At 36.2% G+C, this 18624-nt stretch overlaps 1 protein-coding gene across 4 annotated transcripts in view; it reads left to right on the plus strand.

Annotated features, from left to right (window-relative positions):
- The window catches only part of LOC149840945 (U1 snRNP-associated protein usp106-like), a 70104-nt gene extending 58697 nt beyond the window's left edge, over positions 1-11407 (plus strand). For 2 of the 4 annotated variants that reach the window (XM_090003492.1, XM_090003493.1), the window contains 4 exons: positions 671-720; positions 803-1072; positions 2526-2579; positions 9238-9588. In XM_090003492.1, coding sequence (XP_089859618.1) covers positions 671-720; positions 803-1072; positions 2526-2544 — 339 coding nt within the window. In that variant the 3' untranslated portion in view covers positions 2545-2579; positions 9238-9588. Of the gene's footprint in view, positions 1-201; positions 344-670; positions 721-802; positions 1073-2525; positions 2580-9237; positions 9589-10510 lie in introns of those variants that run through there. The other 2 variants (XR_016431414.1, XM_090003494.1) reach the window with 2 other exon arrangements.
- Positions 11408-18624: the final 7217 nt, after the last annotated feature.

An 18624-nucleotide genomic window follows, 5' to 3' on the forward strand; every position in this document is an offset into this window, starting at 1 on the left:
AGCAAGAGTCGGTCTGTTCAAAAATCCATCGGTGTGAATTCCACCAATCTTTTGGTCTGTGATCTTCACTAGTCCGGGAGAAGTTGATGCATTTCATGGCTTGACATGGCTTATCATTTATGTTATTACTTCATGTCTCTAGTAGTGCTATTTTTATGCTTTGGATGGCTGAAACATGACTAATATCCTTGTGGTTTTTAGCTGATTCATTTAAAACCACAGTGGTTGTGGGTCATGGCCTTAAGTAGAGCACCTGGTAGCTATATTCAGAGTTTTCAGTATACTGGTTACAAAGGCTTCTGTGATGATTCTATATGTTGCTACTGAAGAGTTATTGCTTGGTGTTTGCATTGGGTCTTGATAGAGGATGACAGATGTGAATGATTGGCTAGCTCTTGATAAAGAAGTTGAGAACTGTAGGTACATTGCAATATTGGTTGCATGAGGTGGACTCTTGTTCTGTCATAGTTTCACTTTGCCAGGCGGTGCTTGTTTAGTCTAAATTGTGGTGTTATATTGCTTTTATCATATTTCTTTATGCTAACAGGCCTACTATGTTTGGGTGATATGCTTATATTGGCTTCTTTATGTGGGGTTTGGGTTGCTTGAACATGTTTGTTTTGTGTCATGGATGTAACTGGGCACAGTATAATTTGTCTACTTTTTGCAGGAAGAGAGAACAAAAGCTCGAAAGCTTGATCGAGCTGATGACGATAGAAGGTAAATAACAGCAACTATTCTTCCTTTAGCAGTTGCCAGTATGTGTTACAAACAGTTTCATTCTCCCAATTGTAATTATTAGGTCAAAGGATCGAAGTGGGGATCATGACAGAGCCACAAGCAAGGACCTTGATCGTGAGAGGGATGACCGGAGTGATAGTAGGGAAAGAAACAGGGATCATGATCGCAGAAGCAGAGATCGTGATCGACACTATGACTATGAGCACAGTTATGACAGGGACCGTGGAAGGGAGTCCGAGCACTCTCGCAGTTATGATTCTAGGAGTCGAAGAAGGTCACGTTCAAGGGAGTATTCCAGGGACTATGATCGTGACAGAAGTGATCGCCACAGGTAAGTGGGTAAAAGTTCATGCTTATATATATATATATATATATATATATATATATATAAAGAGAGAGAGAGAGAGAGAGAGAGAGAGAGAGAGAGAGAGAGAGAGAGAGAGAGAGAGAGAGAGAGAGAGAGAGCTACACTTGTAGCATCTATTAAATTCAATCTTACGGTCTGGATTTAATTTTGAAATTCAAATCCTCATAAATGATAACCCAAAAATGATGATTATGAACGAGTTGTCATGCGAGAGATAGCTGATAAATGAAATCTAATGAATGAACCCTCATTTAGGATGGTTTGCATTGAACCATTGGATTGAATCGAATCCAATGGTGCAGATAATGTCATAGTTGTTCCACCTGTAGTTATTCTTCATTCTTTTTGTATTTTAAAACCTGTTAAAACTTTTCTTTTTTTCATAAGAATAATACTATTAAAACCTATTATTTTCTTATATTTTATGTTTTTTATTTTTAATGCTGAATTTTCCCTTGATTTTACCAAGGAAACCAGTTCTTTTTTGAGCTTCCAACTTTTTCTTCCAAAAAAAAGGAAGACCACTTTTTTAAAATTTATTGAGAAAAACTTTCACCGAGATAGCTGAGGCTGATATGTGTGTGTGTGACACTACTATAATCAATTGGTCACTGTATTTTCATTTGAATGGGGAGGAACACGAAGGCCATCAACTTGATGGTCACGAGCTGCATGTTTCCCTGTTTACCTTTTATAAGCTTGTCTTGGGTCGCTTGTTGGCGGTCTGATTCTGTGAGATCTGAGGGTAATCTAACAATGTCAATGAGCATTCAATGCTGTGAACTGTTCTTATTTTGATGTCTCTGTCGGGGCTGGGCTTCTTTGCAAGCCACTATTTGGTCTCGAAATAGTGTGGGAACTTCAATATACTGCCCTCTATTTACACTAAAATTCTCTCTAAAAAAATGAATTATTTTACTTTCTCTTTCTCAAAAACTTCAGAATTCAATTCTGTCATGTTTGCTTGACACTAGATTAAGAAAAGGGTAAAAAGTTCTGTATATGGTCAATCTCCGTCCAGAGCTTAAAGAAAAGGTTAATCTAAGCAAAGGGAAAACAGTTCTTTGTATGGTCAGGTTCTGTCCAGAGCTTAAAGAAAAGGCTAAAAAGTTTGCCAGAAGCTCAAGCCCAGCCCATGGCTTTCCTGCATCATGCTTCATCAACAAATAAGTGCTTGAGCTTAGTCTGAACATTCCATTACTTTGATTGTTTTATTTTGCTGTTATCGATGTCTCATGTCTCTTTGTTCCCGTTGGGAATTCGGTTAGAGATGTGGATATCTCTCAAGTGAAATTCCTGAGTTTTTAGGGTCTTCAAGAGTGCACAGAGTACCTGAAAAGTCAATTTCTTTTTTAGCACAGTTTGTTTTATATTTTATCTTGGAGGTTTAGACTAATCTCTGTGCTTTTGATTGCAGGCGTCATGAACGGTACTAAGATTGCTTCATCAGTTGGGAGTTGTTTGTTTGAATGTGGGTACCCTCTTGGCAAGAATATCCTGATCTTGTTTCCATGGCTTCATTTTATAGCTGCTTTTGGAATATTGCTTTGTTAACTGTAGTTGTATCTTGGGCGTTTGAGTTGGCATATGTGACTTTTATCCCTCATTGAGCACAAATACTAAGCTAACCAAACATCTGACAGTTGCTATGTCAAACTGTCAGCTGCTACTCTTAAGCAGAATCTTGAAATTCTGGAAGCTTTTGCTGTATCCATTGTGGTAATTTTAAAATACGAAAGATAGTGAAAAAAGCAATCTATTGTCTCAACAATAAAAACTATGACAATTATGACATATTGAGTATATTCAATTTCATAACAAACGTGTTGCAGCTTGATTTTTTTTTAGAACTTTCCAGTTATCATTACTTTTGTGTATCTTAATTTGTTTATTCTTGCCAAGATTTCCTAAAAGAGAGATTTTGGAAGCCTCTTGCAAGGACTTGCATAATAAAACGACGTTGAGAACTTTTTTGTCACTATGGCTGTATCTTCAATTCATTTCTTGCTAGTAAGGAAATGTGTTCCTCCGAAGATGTTCACTAAATCACCAAAAATGGACACTCAAAAGAGTTCAACTTTCACCAAAATACCAAATGAACACACAAAGAACCACAAATGGGTTTACTCACAAACACTCATTAAAGGGGCAAGAACAAGGGATGAAATAATAAATTTATTGATCACAACTCATGAAAAAAGCATACAAATGAGAAGGGGATTCACCCCTATTTATATACAAAATAGAGTCTCCAAAAGAGACGTTGAGAGAGATCCCAACCGCTCCAAGGTACTCTCGAACGTCTCTTGACTTTAGTCTATATTGTTGACTTCTAACTAAAAGAAAAAGAAAAAAGTAAAACTAAAAACTAACCTAGTTAGATACTAACTTACTATTTACACACACACACACACACACACACACATATATATATATATATATATATATATATATACACTTTTAACACTCCCCTTGTCCAAGAGAAAGCGAAATCTAGGAGCAAAGAGATTTTTGGTGAAGTCTGCAAATTGATATTCTGAAGTAACATAGGAAAGATCTCTAGTGCCATGTAGGTATTCTTCTCATACATAGTGTCAGTCTATCTCAATGTATTTGGTTCGTTCGTGGAAGGTCCGGTTGCTGTCAATGTAGATGAAACTTTTATTGTCACAGCACAATCGTGATGCTCTTTTACTTTGAACTCACATGTCAGCTTGCAATCTCATTAGCCAGACCACCTCTATAGTGGTTGTAGCAATGACTCGATATTCTGCTTCAGTTGAAGACAAAACAACTTTCTGCTGCTTCTTACACCGCCATGAAATCAACGAGTCACCTAAAAACATACAAAACTAGTGGTTGAGTGTCGGTTGTTTGGATCACCCTCCTCATTCAACATTAGTATAAGCAATTAAATCTAAGGATGAAGCAGACAAAAAAAGTTCTCAAAAAATAGATATTTTGATATATCTAATAATACGTAACACTGCTCTCATATGGACAGTGGTGGGAGCATGCTGAAACTGGCTCGCTGTGTGAACTGCATGCGCAATATTAGGTCTCATATTGGATTTTCAAGTGGTTCCCAATCATCAATATTCATTTTGACATTGACAACTTTGGGAGTGTCTACCTTTCTTATTATTTGAGATACCAAACCTAACAACAATATCTAAAATAAATTTAGATTGAGTCATTAGATAACCTCTAGAAAAATAAGCAACTTTTATGCTAAGAAAATATTAAAAAAACCCTAAATCAGTCATTTCAAAATGTGTTTTGAGAAGTCTTTTAATGTGTTCAACTCCCTCTTTATCACTTCCTGTGATGATCATATTGTCCACGCAGAGGAAAAGGATAATAATACCCGCATCAAAAATCTTAACAAACAAAGTTGTGTCAGTTAGACAAGATTGAAATCCAACATCAAGCATAGCTTACTAAACCTGTTATACCAAGCCTTTGGTTCTTGCTTAAAGCCATACATGACCTTATCTAAACAAAAAGCCTTTCCTTTAGGAATAATTATACCACGTGGAGTTTCCATATAAGTTTTTTCAACTAAGTTTTCATTAAAAAATGCATTTCTAACATCAAGTTGATATATATGACATATCTTCAAAAAGGCAAGGGGGCTACTAAGGTCCTAACTGTGGTCATTATAGCAACTGGTGTGAAGGTTTCCTCATAATTTATTTCGTACTCTTGAGAATATTCTTTGGCAACTAATTTGACTTTGTACCTTTCAAGAGTTTCATCACTCTTGGTTTTAACCTTATATACCCTTCACCAACTTATAGGTTTCTTTCTTGTGAGAATATCTTGGACTGTCCAAGTATTTGCCTTTTCTAAGGCATATAATTCTACTTCCATGGCTTCTACCAGTTCAAGATTTTCCTTTGCTTCAGCATAGTTGAAGGGTTCTATATAGGAATGTATTAACACAATGTAGGCTTGATATTTAGGTGAAAAGAACTTATAAGACACAAATTTACTAAGGGTTTTGATACTCTATACAACCTTCTAATTTGTATTTCTATATGATTTTCATCATTGGTATATTTTTCAAGAGCACATGGATGTTCAAAATTACAATGCCTGGAATATTGGATACAACCTTGATCCTTATGAGATTCTGCTTCACTCATATCATGAGATTCTTCTTCACTAACCTCCTGAACTTCATTAGAGTCACAATCTTTGGAATTAGATCCAATAAAAAGGAATACTCAGTTATTTCCCTAGTTTTCTTAATTTCAAAAAACTTTCTTTCTCTAAAAAAGATACATTTCTTGAAACATATAGCTTTTTATTTTTAACGTCAAAACATCTATAACCTTTTTGATTATTTGCATACCCTAAGAAGACATAAGGAAGAACACCGAGAGAGTTTATCATTTTTATTGGTAAAAACAAAACATTTACACAAAAAAACTCTTAATGTAGAGTAATCTAGGACTTGTTTGAAAAGATTTTCAATAGGAGATACATTTTTCAGAGAAGAGAATGACATTCTGTTAATAAGATAAACCATAGTTAATGTGGCGTCTACCCAATTTTTTTTAGGTATTTGGTTTGTAATAAGAGTTTCTTTTTTGGTTCATATCGCTGACCCCAATTGTTTTGGGATGAAGGCGTAGTTGTTGTTGTTGTTGTATTTGGTTTGTAATAAACAAAGTTGTTATTTCTATAATATGCATATGCTTTTTTTAAGCTAAACCACTTAAATCTAGGTAGTCCTTAAATTCTTTTGATAAAAACTCTCCTCCTGAATCAATGCAAAAAGATGAAAATATCATTCTTGAATTGATTTTTGACTAAATTATGAAATATTTGAAAATATGAGAAAACTTCATACTTGTGTTTAAGGAAATAAATTCAAGTGTGTCTCATAAAATCATTTACAAAAATTATATAATACTCAAAATCACCCTTAGATATAATAGGTGTTAGCCCCAAACGTCCGAATGTATTAACTCAAGTGGTTGAGAAGAAACAAATGTTCTTTCTTGAAATGACAATCTCTTCATTTTGCCAAGAATACAATTTTCACATGTAAACTTTTCAAAATTACATTTTTTTTTTGGAAAAACTGAATCTTGGGTATGCTAGGGTGGCAAGTCTCTTATGTCATAAATCAAAATCTAATTTCTTAACATTGCAACAAAATGTATTCTTGGGTATTTATAACAAATCCATGTAGTACAAGCCTCTTTCTCTGACTGACGATCCTGCACTCGACAACCATGAGAGAAGGAAACATTACACTCATGGTCAGATAATTGAGAAACAAATGAAATGTTTAAATTTGATTTAGGAATATATCTAATTTTTGTAATAAAAAATCTTTTTACGTTTTGAGAAATGTTTTCAAAATTTTCTATTTCTTTTATCTCAAGAGATGTTCCATCAATAATAAACACATTTGATCCACTTGTTCTGGCATTCAGATAACATATCACCATTCAATATTATATGAAAAAAGGCACTTGAGTCAAGAAGCCAAAGATATTTATCTAGATAAGAGAAGCCAAAGGATAAGACCACGACTCTAGTTGATGAGAATGCTCTTTTGAGTAGAGGTTGAAGAGCCTCTACTAATTGTGTCAATGACATGTTTCCAATGGATGAATCTTGCGTGATTTTTATGTCATTTGACTCTTGTGGAGATCCAATAGAGACCACCTTCTTCTCATACGATTTCTTTAATTTAGGATAATATGTTTTACATATACCGGTTCACTACAATAGTAGCAAATAACCTTCTTTCTCTCATACTCATTGTTTTGCTTTTCATAATGTTAATCATTTGGCCTCACATAGTGTTGTGGTTTGTAGGAACGAACATAGTTTCTCCTCTGGATACGAATAGAATCGAGTGATCTAAAGACACCACCCTAAAACGACAATAAGGACTAGAAGGCTGCGATCATTCACTATTCTTTGAGTGTTGAAAGATGGTTTTACGCTCATTATTGTTAAGACTCTTTTAGTCCTGGTGAGCAACCTTAGAGATTCACTTTTTAAGTTTATTTTCTTCTATACTTAATTTTTCTATAGTGTCTTTTATTGAGGGAACTTTCCCTCGATGAAGAAGAGCGGATTTGATAGATTCAAAATTCGATCTCAAACCATTGATAAATTGGTAAAAACGCTCCGCATTTATTTGATTTTGATAGAGTTCTATGTCTTCGGGATAATGCCACTTTGGTTCAAGAAGAGCCAACACTTTCTATAGTTCGGACAATCCATTGTACTATTTTCTAATACTCTTATTTCCTTGAGTCATATTTCGTATCTTGTCTTGCAAGTTGCACACATGTGCAATATCTATAAGAGGATACATTCTCTTAAGATAATCCTATGCATTGTTTGTGTGTTCGAATTTAGCAAGACTAGAACACTTCTTAATGTTAACACTAGTAATTAGCCAAAGCATGATCTTGTCATGCCTCATTCTCCATTCCTTCAATTTCTTCTCATAAGTGTCCATTGCCTTGTTTTTCTCACCCTCCGTAAGAGACACCTCTTTTTCACCTTCTACTTTGGTAAGGATTAACTTGGGTTCCAAATCGGTCTCATCCACTAGTCCCCACAACCGTTTCTCCTATACAAGGTGCTTTATAATTGAAGCCCATGTTACATAGTTTGAATCATAGAACTTAACGGGTTTTATGGTGACATTTTCATTGTCATCCATTTTTACAAGGGCAAAAAACAAAGAAAAAAGAATAGAGAGGAGAGAAAAAAGAGAAAAAAGAACAAGAGCAAAGATTACAGTCACGATCACTCCACTACAAAGCAAACACCACCAATCAAGAGCACTTAAATAGTAAGAGAGCTTCAATACTTTTTAAATTTGAAGTGACAGACTTTTCCCAATGTACTGAAAACAATTTCACCACCAAAGTCCACAAAATACACAAGTGCACAAACAACAAGAGAAACACTTACAATGGGGTTCACACACAAAAAACCCTCAAAGGAGTATTCTCACAAATGGGTTTCAACACCTCCAAGCTTTGAGTGGCACACTTCCTGATGCACCAAAAAAATGCAGCTTGATCACCACACTCTGATACCATGTAAGGAAATGTCTTCTTCCGAAGATGTTCACTAAATCATAAAAAGTGGACACTCAAAAGAGTTCCACCAAAATACCAAATGAACACACAAAGAACCACAAACGGGTTCACTCACAAACACCCACTAAAGGGGCAAGAACAAGGGATAAAATAATAAATTTATTGATCATAACTCATGCAAGAAGCATACAAATGAAAAGGGGATTCACCCCTATTTATGTACAAAATGGAGTCTCCAAAAGAGACGTTGGGAGGGAGAGATCCCAACGGCTCCAAATAGAGCTGTTGGGTACTCTCCAACATCTCTTGACTTTAGTCAACATTTGTTGACTTCTTACTTAAAAGAAAAAGGAAAAAGTAAAACTAAAAAATAACCTAGTTACTATATATATATATACAAATACCTTGTATATATATTTACATTTTTAACAGCTTTTAGTGGCTTATATTTCTCTGTTAGGTGAAGTCTTTATCTTCAATAAAGAACTTGCTCTAGTGTAGTGATAAGCCAAGTCCATGAAATGCGTGGGAGTTGAGCACACAGTTATGTGTGCAATGTCACGGGTAATTTGCAACTTTTTGTCAATCTGACTTCATAATCAGGCAATCATTTTCCTTTTCTTAATGTTGAACGATGTATTCAGTTGGTTGATGAGTCTCAGTAAAATTGAAGTAATATAATGTTCAGCTAATATTGATATTTTCAATTTATAGTGTTTTAAAGAATTTCTGAAAAACAATAAAAGACTTTTAATGTATATCACCAAATTGAAAAAAGATAACCCTAGGACAGAAATTGCATAATTGTGATATCATTACAATATTTTCATGAAAATTGTATTTAGATTTTTTGTTTAAGAATTTAAAAATCATGAAGTTTTTATTTTAGAACTAATTGTTAGTAAGTCGTACCTGAGTAAAGCCCTTGCCGATGTTCATGAGACTGATACTAATGCCTATGGGTAAACCACACTAAAGTTGCAAGTTTTGTTTCTCAAGTTGTGGGCTTGGTGCTGGCTAAATTCTGTTTCTTTTTTATTTCAGTTACCAAGTTATATCTTGCCATGGATCTGTGAACTTTGAGGTTTTGATCCCAAGCTGAAGGAGCTGCTGTTTGTTATGGAAAGGTCTGGTTGTTACATTTTCCACTATCAACTCTAGCGTCCATCGTCAAAGATACAGGGAACTATGCAGCATACACTGTCCTGAACAACTTGTAAGGATAATTTTGCTCGCACTTTAAATACTCTTCCATACATGCACTTGTTTTCTTACTAGAAGATTAAGCAAGTTTGAACTCTAGCTGGTTATACTGTGAAAGTGGGATTACTTGACTTTGTAGAAGGCATTTTCCTTTGGGTTTATATGCAAATGGAGGACGCAGAGTTCCATGACTCATGTATGACTATCATCAATCTATTCTCATAATTAGAATTGGTTGATTAAAGAAAAAAATTTATTTGCCAGCTTCCGTCTCACATTCACACAAACAGGGCAAAAATGCATGCACATGCACACAGTTGGGAAAGTGGGGGAAATTGCTCGTCCGGGGTCAATTATCTTTGATTATGGTTCTCCATTGTCTTGTGATTCTTGTTCCTCTTGCTATTTTCTCTGTTGCCTTACAGAAGTGTTTTATCCTCTTTCCAGGATTAGATGTAGTTCCTGTTTAACTTTTGATATAGATACTGGACATGATGGTTTGGGCTTGGTTTGCTTTTATAAAGTTGTGGCTTTAGGTTCCAGAGTTGAGATGTTAGGTCTGAGCCTATTGGGTGGCCCGTCTGCGATGGTACATTGTAGTACAGATAATCACACTCAAAACACATTTCAGACAATTAGTTTGTATCATTCAATAGTAACTGAACCTGAGTCAGTCCGCTCAAATGTGCTGTATGGATCATATTTTTTAGTGTTGATTAAAAAAGAAAAACGCTTCCCGTGCATTTGCAACAAGCATGAAAGTGGATGGGCAGGCTAGCCTAGTCTGTTCAGTCCGCTCAAATGTGCTATTGGCATGACCAAATTTGACTAAAGGATTCAAATTCTTTTACGACTAAACTGGTTGGATCATGCTTAGTCGGTAATTTTACTCGAACCCATGCTGTGGACATCTTGAGCAAAAACACGAGTCAGAAAATTAAAAAGTGCAATATATAGAGATGGCAATTAACTGAACATATTTTGAACTCTATTATGGTCTTCATGTTTTCGTGAGTTGATCAAAATAAATTCAATAATTCTTGATGCTTGTGACATTGTTCATCCATCGCTATTGACCGAGGCTGACGAACCCAACAATAACCAAAGACACCAGTGTTGACAGGAGGGAGGGTTCATTAGATCCCAGGGAGCAGGGCTCAAACACTCAAATCGGCAGGAGCAGCAGGCCATTGATGGGGGTTTTCGAAGAATGGAGAAGCCGATCATCCAGGCTTCCACGGGGAAGAAGAATGCCACCCAACCTGGCAGCGATGGTTCTCTAGAGACAGATATCGACTCTGCAAGTGGAGGCCATGGATTGAGTACTCCCCATCCTTTCAGGGATATGCTGGTCCATGATCAGAGTGACTCAAACGGTGCAAGTGAAAGAAATTGGAGTCACTCAATGCCAGCAGTTCCCCCAGGATTTGAGTTTGCCTCTCCAGGCTATGACGGGCCTCAGCAGGGGGTTCTTCTAGATCCATCAGATCTAAGGGGACATAGAGGAGCCGACTCAGTAACAAGGACCAATCCTCTATAGCATACAAAGCTCCGCTCAAGATGCCTCTAACCTGGCTATGCCAGAAAGGGCTAAACGCTTCCGGCAAAGCAGGGCTTGGGAACTGCTCAGGCAGGCCAGCAGTGAGGGATCAGGCAAGAGGAAGGTGAGTGGCATGGAGGCCGACTCTGGAAGGCACCCCAATTAAGTTTGTGGTTTGGTTCCAATGAGATTTTTCAGTGGGAATGTTAGGGGGTTGGGCCGGGCATGGACCTGGAAGGAGGATGGGCGAGTCCTTCGCACCAACAGGCCTGAGGTGTCTTTTTTGTTAGAGACCAAAATTGCAGTAGAGCACATGCTGAAACTACTGCAGGAGCTAAATGAGATAAAGATGGTCAGCAATTTCGAGGCCTGTTTGAACATGCTTATTTGCATTTGCTTTCCCTCGAAGTCATGCTTGTAACAGACCACTCTCATCACAGTAATGGTAGAAAATAAGGAAGAGTTGGTGCTCGTCTCAGGAGTCTATGTTTATAACTCAGCCCAAGAGCGGTGACGCTTGTGGGAAATCGTGATACAACACCAGGTGGAAATCCCACTGCTAGTCCTCGATGACTGGAATGTCATGATGTCCATTGCCAAATGATGGTGATCAGACCACTCCCATTTAGGCATATAGAAGAATTCAATGCCATGATCCCGGAGGGAGCGGACTGTTGGAGGTCTTCGATCCAGCAGTGCAATACACCAACTATCAATCAAGACTGGGATTCAATGCAAGCAAGCTAGATAGAACCTTCAACTGCCATTGGCTTAACCAATTCCCAGCCACTACACTCTAGGTGATGCGACCCTACCGTAGGGCCCCTGTGGATTGGTCAGATCGATCATGTTATGTTCTTGGTGATTCGTCGAAAGCGTGACTTATGCAGTGACGCCGAGTGGAATGTGTAGGGGCAAAGGCACGGTGGCAAGAGGTTGCTGCCCCTTTGGATTAACCCTTGGGTGGTCTGATCCTCAGTGGAGAGGTCTCGTGCGTTGATGGTGGAGATTGGACCTCCGAAACACAAACAGGGGCTGCAGTGGCCAAGGGCCAGCTACAGGCATACTTGACACTCAAGGCGGAGATATGGTAGGCTTAAGGTAGCCTTGGGGATGTGCGCGACCCTTACAACATTCCTTAAAATGCCCAAAGAGGAGGGGGTTGCTACCAGAATTGAGAGAAAGAGAGCTCAGGTAGACGTGAGAGAGAAGAAAGAGATGGAAGAAGACGTTAGAGAGGGAGAAGAGAGAGATGATAGAATCTTTGGAGGGGGAGGAGAGAGAGGCATGAATTAGATAGAGAAGGAAAGAAGAGAGAGAAGGGAAGAAGGAAAGAGAAGGGGAATTGGAAACAGAGAGATAAGGAGAAAGGAAAAAAAAGGACAAGAGGAAGGAGACAAAGGAAAGAGGAGGCAAGAGAAAAAGGAAAGAAAGAAAGATGGAAAGGGAAAGAAAGAGGGAGGGGAGACGTCTAGAGGGAGAGAGAATGAGGAAAAAGAGAAGGAGATAGCTAAGTAACTAAAATAAACTTCAGTTCATTCATGCTTTGTTCGTTGGGCTCTCATTTGCTCATTAGATACAGAGACCCCTTATTTGGATCTGGGTCACCACACGTTGGGCCTCATATCCTACACCAATCAATCCAACCCAATAAAGCAAATGATAAAATAACTAAAATCAATTAGCTAAATGACTTAAAAGACCAAAAGTAAATGGCTCAAAGCCATGAGCATCCAAGGCCTAGCCGGGTGTGCATGGGTGCTACAAGCTCAGGACACATCACTAGGTGCTCACTAAAACCATCTTTGATAATAATTCCCTTATTGTTTCCATTTATCCAAAAAGACTAGTTAATACTTGGTTCAAGTTTTACTCCTTTTGATCATCAATGGAGGATTGTCCATCCTTCGTTCAAGAAGGATGGATCACAAAGGTCAGTGGTTGCCCCATGTTCAGGCTAGTTAGCAAATGGGAGGAAGCCAAGTGCATTCTCAAGCAGTTGTAGTGCACATCAATTGGGGACATCTCCAACAGATCATGACCCTCAAAGACGCCTTGTCTTCTCTACACCCACAGGTGGAAGAGGGGGGCTTCCATGCCATTGAGCAGGACATCAACATGCATCATGAGCATCAGACTCTACTCTAGATGGAGGAAAGTTTATGGAGACAAAAATCCTGGTGCCGATGGATTGCAGAGGGAGACCACAACACAGCGTATTTTCAAGCGCTAGTGAACCACAACATAATGAAGAAGCACATCGCCTGTTTGGTGAAGGATGGTAGTCTTGTGTTCAGATAAATATAATATTATGGTTTACATACCAAGGTATACTTAGACGCTTTCTTTGTATTTATTAGTCTTTCTATCCCTTTTTGTTTCTAAGTATACCTTTGGTATACCTATTAGGTATTTAGTATTTAGATTAATTATATAAAAAATGACCATATTGTACGACCAAAATGATGCATTTTCTAAAACGCCTCACAATTTACCAAATTCAACAAATGGACAATATCACATGTTCTCAATTTTTTCTTATTGCTTTTATCTTTCACAGGTGCGAATTTTCGATTTTCGCACGTCATGACACTAAAATAATTCACCTATAGAACTCCTCAACAAAATCACATATGAGGTTGCAAAATTTTAAACAATTTGCGAAACTCGTCATGAATTTTGCACAAGAACCTGTGAAAATCATAAAATTTGTGAAATTGTTGACGAGTATTGCATGAAGTACTGAATAAATTTGAAATATTTGCTAAAGTCAGATATTGCAAAATCTATTATTCTAATCGCACCTGTATTGCGAAATTACTTTTGCTTGCGAAATTCTATCTCATATAAATGATGCTTCGTTTCACATTCCTTTTTTTTATCCAGATGCCCTATTTTCGCTACACCTAGTGTTCTTGTAGTCCCCAATCATTTCGGCAATCTTTTGATGACAAAAAAACTTCAGGCTAATATTTCTATGAATATTTCGGCGAGGGGCGACGTGAAAATCCCTCATCGATTTGCATGTTAGTTTTCTCAAATTTTTTCGATTTTTTTTTTGTTTTCGTTTCGTATAAATGTGCACATAGTTATTTATTTTTTGCATGTTGCTTGTCAATATTCAATGGCTTTGTCAATATTTATCTTTGTTTGATTGAGGCTAGGGTTGACTGTGCACAAACATTGAATAGGGTGTGGGGTACTGTGATTTATTGTGTGTTAGTTTTTAGAGTTGTTAACTGAGTGATACATTGCATGATTAATGTAGACAATTATGGTGACTATTAAAATGATATTTGTAAATTATTGTAGCACTGAGCAACCCCTTTAGAGATCTATAATGGTCTCTAAAAACAACAACTATAAGAAATTTATAACATTAATGTCTCAAAAATTGGATATATAGAAGGTCTCAAAAAATCGGATATATAGAAGAGTTAATGGTCTTCTAGTATAAGTGCACTCTAAAATTAGATGGTAAATATATATGGATACATCTCTTGAACGACGATGATGTACAATCAATATTATATAGGAGCAACACTTACTTGGTTGTTGGTAAAGCTATAGGACATTGTCGGAAGTGATGTACAAGAATGAAATGATGAACATCTTATAGATAATGTGCATCTATCTCAACCACCAGCTATTAAGCTCACTCTTCTGGCAAACATCCCACCATTTCCAACAGTTAATGATGAGAGGATCACTGCAAACGATGTAGAACCACTTGGACAAACCAGTGTTGGTGATCTTTATTGCAGGATATTGTATGACACCCACCATTCCAATGTAGATGACAAATCTAGGTAAAGGTTGAAGCTCTTTCTAATTTATGCTTGAACTGGAGGTGTTATTTTTTTGGTTAATCTTAAAAGTTGAAATTATAGGAATGTTGTATTTTTTGAAGCAGAGAGAGTCATAGATACAATGAGTTTCAATTTACTTTATGCATCTGATCAATCATTTTATGCTAGCAGTGATGGTGAGAACAATGCATATTCATATGATATCAATGATTTTGAGTATACCATGTCGGTTGAATCGCACAAAAAAATGATAAGAGATGACTAAATTAGTGATGATTTGAAACAAGTACTGGTTGGTGAGAACGACACACTAATGACATTTAAGAAGTCAAACCCATGGTTCTCAATGCAGAGATTCTCATTCAATGAAGAGCAATTGAAAATAATTGATACAAAGGCTTCTCAGTTGTATGATGAGTTGCACAACAAAAAACTTAACGAATTCAAACAATTTTAATACCTATCAACATAATCAAATGATCGCAAAATTGCTTACGACAAAAGGTTTACTGATCTTGAGCAGTGCTGCGAGTTTTTAAGAGATCATGTAGTTAGGAGTAACCTTAAAACAAAATTTGTGAAGAGTTGTAGTAACATAGTCACTCTCATATGTGCGAGAAAGGACCCAAAAACTATGGTAGATTGCTAGAAGATCCACTTTACAAAGATGTGTAGAGTAATATTATTTAAAGTGAAGAGGCACCAAAATGAACATACATGTGGTGGATCAATAGGCAACCTTTTTGCAAGAAAAGTGCCTTCAAAGTGGATTTCACATGGTATTCATGGATGCTTGCACGATAATCTGAAGATGACTCTAAGAGAAATTATGAACGACCTCAGTCTCATGTAGGTATGGAGGTCTCTTATAAATAAGCATCGTGTAGATGTAAATTGACTAGGTTGATGCTATATAGTTCATTTGAAGTCCATCAGGATGCTTCCCACTTATTGTCATCATTCGATGATAGATAACCTTGGATCTGTAGCATTCATTAAGACTGATATAGGCAGTAGATTTATGTACATATTCTTATCATTTTGACCATGCATCGATGAGTTTGTCAAATGATGCCCTTCACTTTTTATGGTAGATGATACCTTCTTAAAAGAAAAATGCAAAGTATTTTGTTGTCTGCCCACACTATTGATGCTTCTAGTGATATGTTTCTTGTAGCATTTAGAGTGATGGATAAGGAGTCGAAGAAGTCATGTAAATGGTTTTTGAGGCATTTAAAAAACAAAACAAATATTCAACGGTAATTAAAAAAGTAGTGCGACCTAAAGTGATGAGACGAAGAACAAAATACAAGGAGGTGGTGCCATACAAGTGCACTGTATGTCACGAGCTTGGCCATAATAGGTGGATACACGATAAGAAAGTAATGTTTGAGTATTCGATGCATTTAAAAGTAGTCTATGACATGCTTCTTTGTAGTTTATATAATATTTTTTCAATATTGTTCTTATTTTGTTCAAGTATTCATTCAATTTAATGTTGTTTTGCAGGTTAGTTTGTGGCAATAAAGAGTCTAAGCCGGAGGATGCACTTGCGCTTGTGGATGAAAGTTGATGAAATGCGACTATTGCACTTGCAGTAATGAAAGTTAAAGTTTGATTTTTGTTTTTTGAGGATAATGAATTGTGTATATATAATAGGGAGTAAAGTTGTTTGATTCTTGTTTTTTGAGTAGAATGAATTAATTATATAAAAAGAGAATAAATTGTGTATGTAACAGGAAATGAAGTTGTTTGATCTTGTTTTTTGTTTGATATGTGTTGTTTGTGTGATAGGTGATTGATTTGTTTATTAGAATCAATTGTGTATAATGTGTATATAACAGGGAATAAACATGTCAATGTGACTAGTGATTTTCTCATCAAGAAGGAATTTTACAAGATAGATGCAAATTGCAGTTTATTTTTTTAAAATAAAAAAGGATTTTTGTAAGGTACATGCAAATTTTAGTTTTTTTTTTAATTAGAAAGGAATTTAGCTCTGGTATTGTGAATTTCTTAATCACATTGCACTGGTATTGTGAAATTCTTTTTTCTTGCGAAACCTCAAAATTCCTTTTGTAAGAGATTCATTGAAAAAATCGTTGGAGGGGGCCAAAATTCAAGATTTCCAAAAATAGGGCATCCAGATACCAAAAAGGGGCTGAGAAATGAAGCATGCACTTTAACAAAATAAAAGTCACTCATACATTGCATTCATTCCATTTTATACAAAATGAAGCCGCTCATATATTGCATTCATTCTATTCTTTCACAAAATGAAGATGCTCATACATTGCATTCATTTTATTCTTTCACAAGAATGTTTGGTTCTCACTATGTCTTTGATTGGGAGAAAACATAGTATCCACCCATACCATGTGATCGAACGCTGACTGTGAGATACGTTGACTTTGTGTTGATAGTGAGAAAATACATCTATCCAACTATCATAATTTGTTAGAGTGGGATGACCTGAAGAATGCTGCATATCCCACCTATACCACGTGATCCAACATTGATTACATATTTCATTTCCTATTTCACCCATAGCATAAGATGCCCTTACCAAAAGCACCATTGATCTTCTTAACGTCGATGATTTTCTATTGATCTTCTCGGCATCGGTGATTTTTCGCCGATCTAATCACCGTCGATGATTTTTCGCCAATGAAGTGCCATCAATCTTTTCATCGCCACTGCTTGGCCATGGAAAAAATAACTATGATTTCTCACTTGTTAGATGCCACAAAAAACCTAGTTTCTGTGAAACCTACCTTTGCTTTTATACTATTTATAGGGAATTTTGCAATACCAGTGCAATAATTGTTATAAATTTTGCAAGATACAAACTTCCACAACACTAGAAAGGATTTTTGCAACATGCATTATGAAACGCGTGATGAGTTTCGCAAATTGTTTAGAGTTTCACAAATTGTTTGAAATTTCACAAACTTTTTTGGAATTTTTGCAACCTCGGATGCGATTTTGTTGAGGAGTTCTGTCGGTGTATTATTTTAGTGTTATGACTTGCAAAAATAAAAAATTCGCACCTGTGAGGAGAAAAAATTGGGAACCTGTGATATTGTCCATTAAGTGAATTTGGTAAATTGTGAGGAATTTTAGGAAACATGTTATTTTGGCCGTACAATATGTTCATTTTTCGTTAAGTATATATAAATGTATACTTTTTGAAGTTAAAATAAATATTTTTAATTGATATTTATATATCTATTTTTTAGTCATTATTTAATGACTAATATTTTTGTAAATTTAATTTTTGGTTCTTTTCAACCACTTGCTCAATCATGAGCATTTTCGTATGCATGCATACTTTACATGACTTGGAGCACAATATCATCACATGACACACAACATATTTGTGAACTTATGACACCATATTGGTTATTTTAAACCACAAGCTCATTCATGGGCATCCGCATGTGTATGTATATTTTTTATGTCATATAGAACATTATAACATCATATATCATCATGATGCATATCATAATATCATGTTATACATTAATACATCATGCTTCACATTATAACATTATGACAAACATTTACAACTTAGCATTCAAAAGATTGTTTATAAGTATTAGCAAAATTACCTAGCCTTAGTAGGCCTACCATCAGTAGGTCATGGGTCCTGGTTCACCTATAGAACCCAAGCCATGTTCATCTGGTTCACTCTTGGAACCATGATATATATTCAAGCATCATTCCCCAATTCAAGATTGTTATCACAAAATTTCTCAGTAATTGGAAATCCTGCCATAAAATCATTCAGAGTGAATTTAGATCTAAAATTTGTACAATAGCTTCATATGTATGTTACATTCATACTAGCAAAAATTTAAAATTTAGACCTTAACTCAT

This window comes from Nuphar pumila, chromosome 4, assembly GCF_984573655.1.
Source record: "Nuphar pumila chromosome 4, dmNupPumi1.hap1.1, whole genome shotgun sequence".
NCBI lineage: Eukaryota > Viridiplantae > Streptophyta > Magnoliopsida > Nymphaeales > Nymphaeaceae > Nuphar > Nuphar pumila.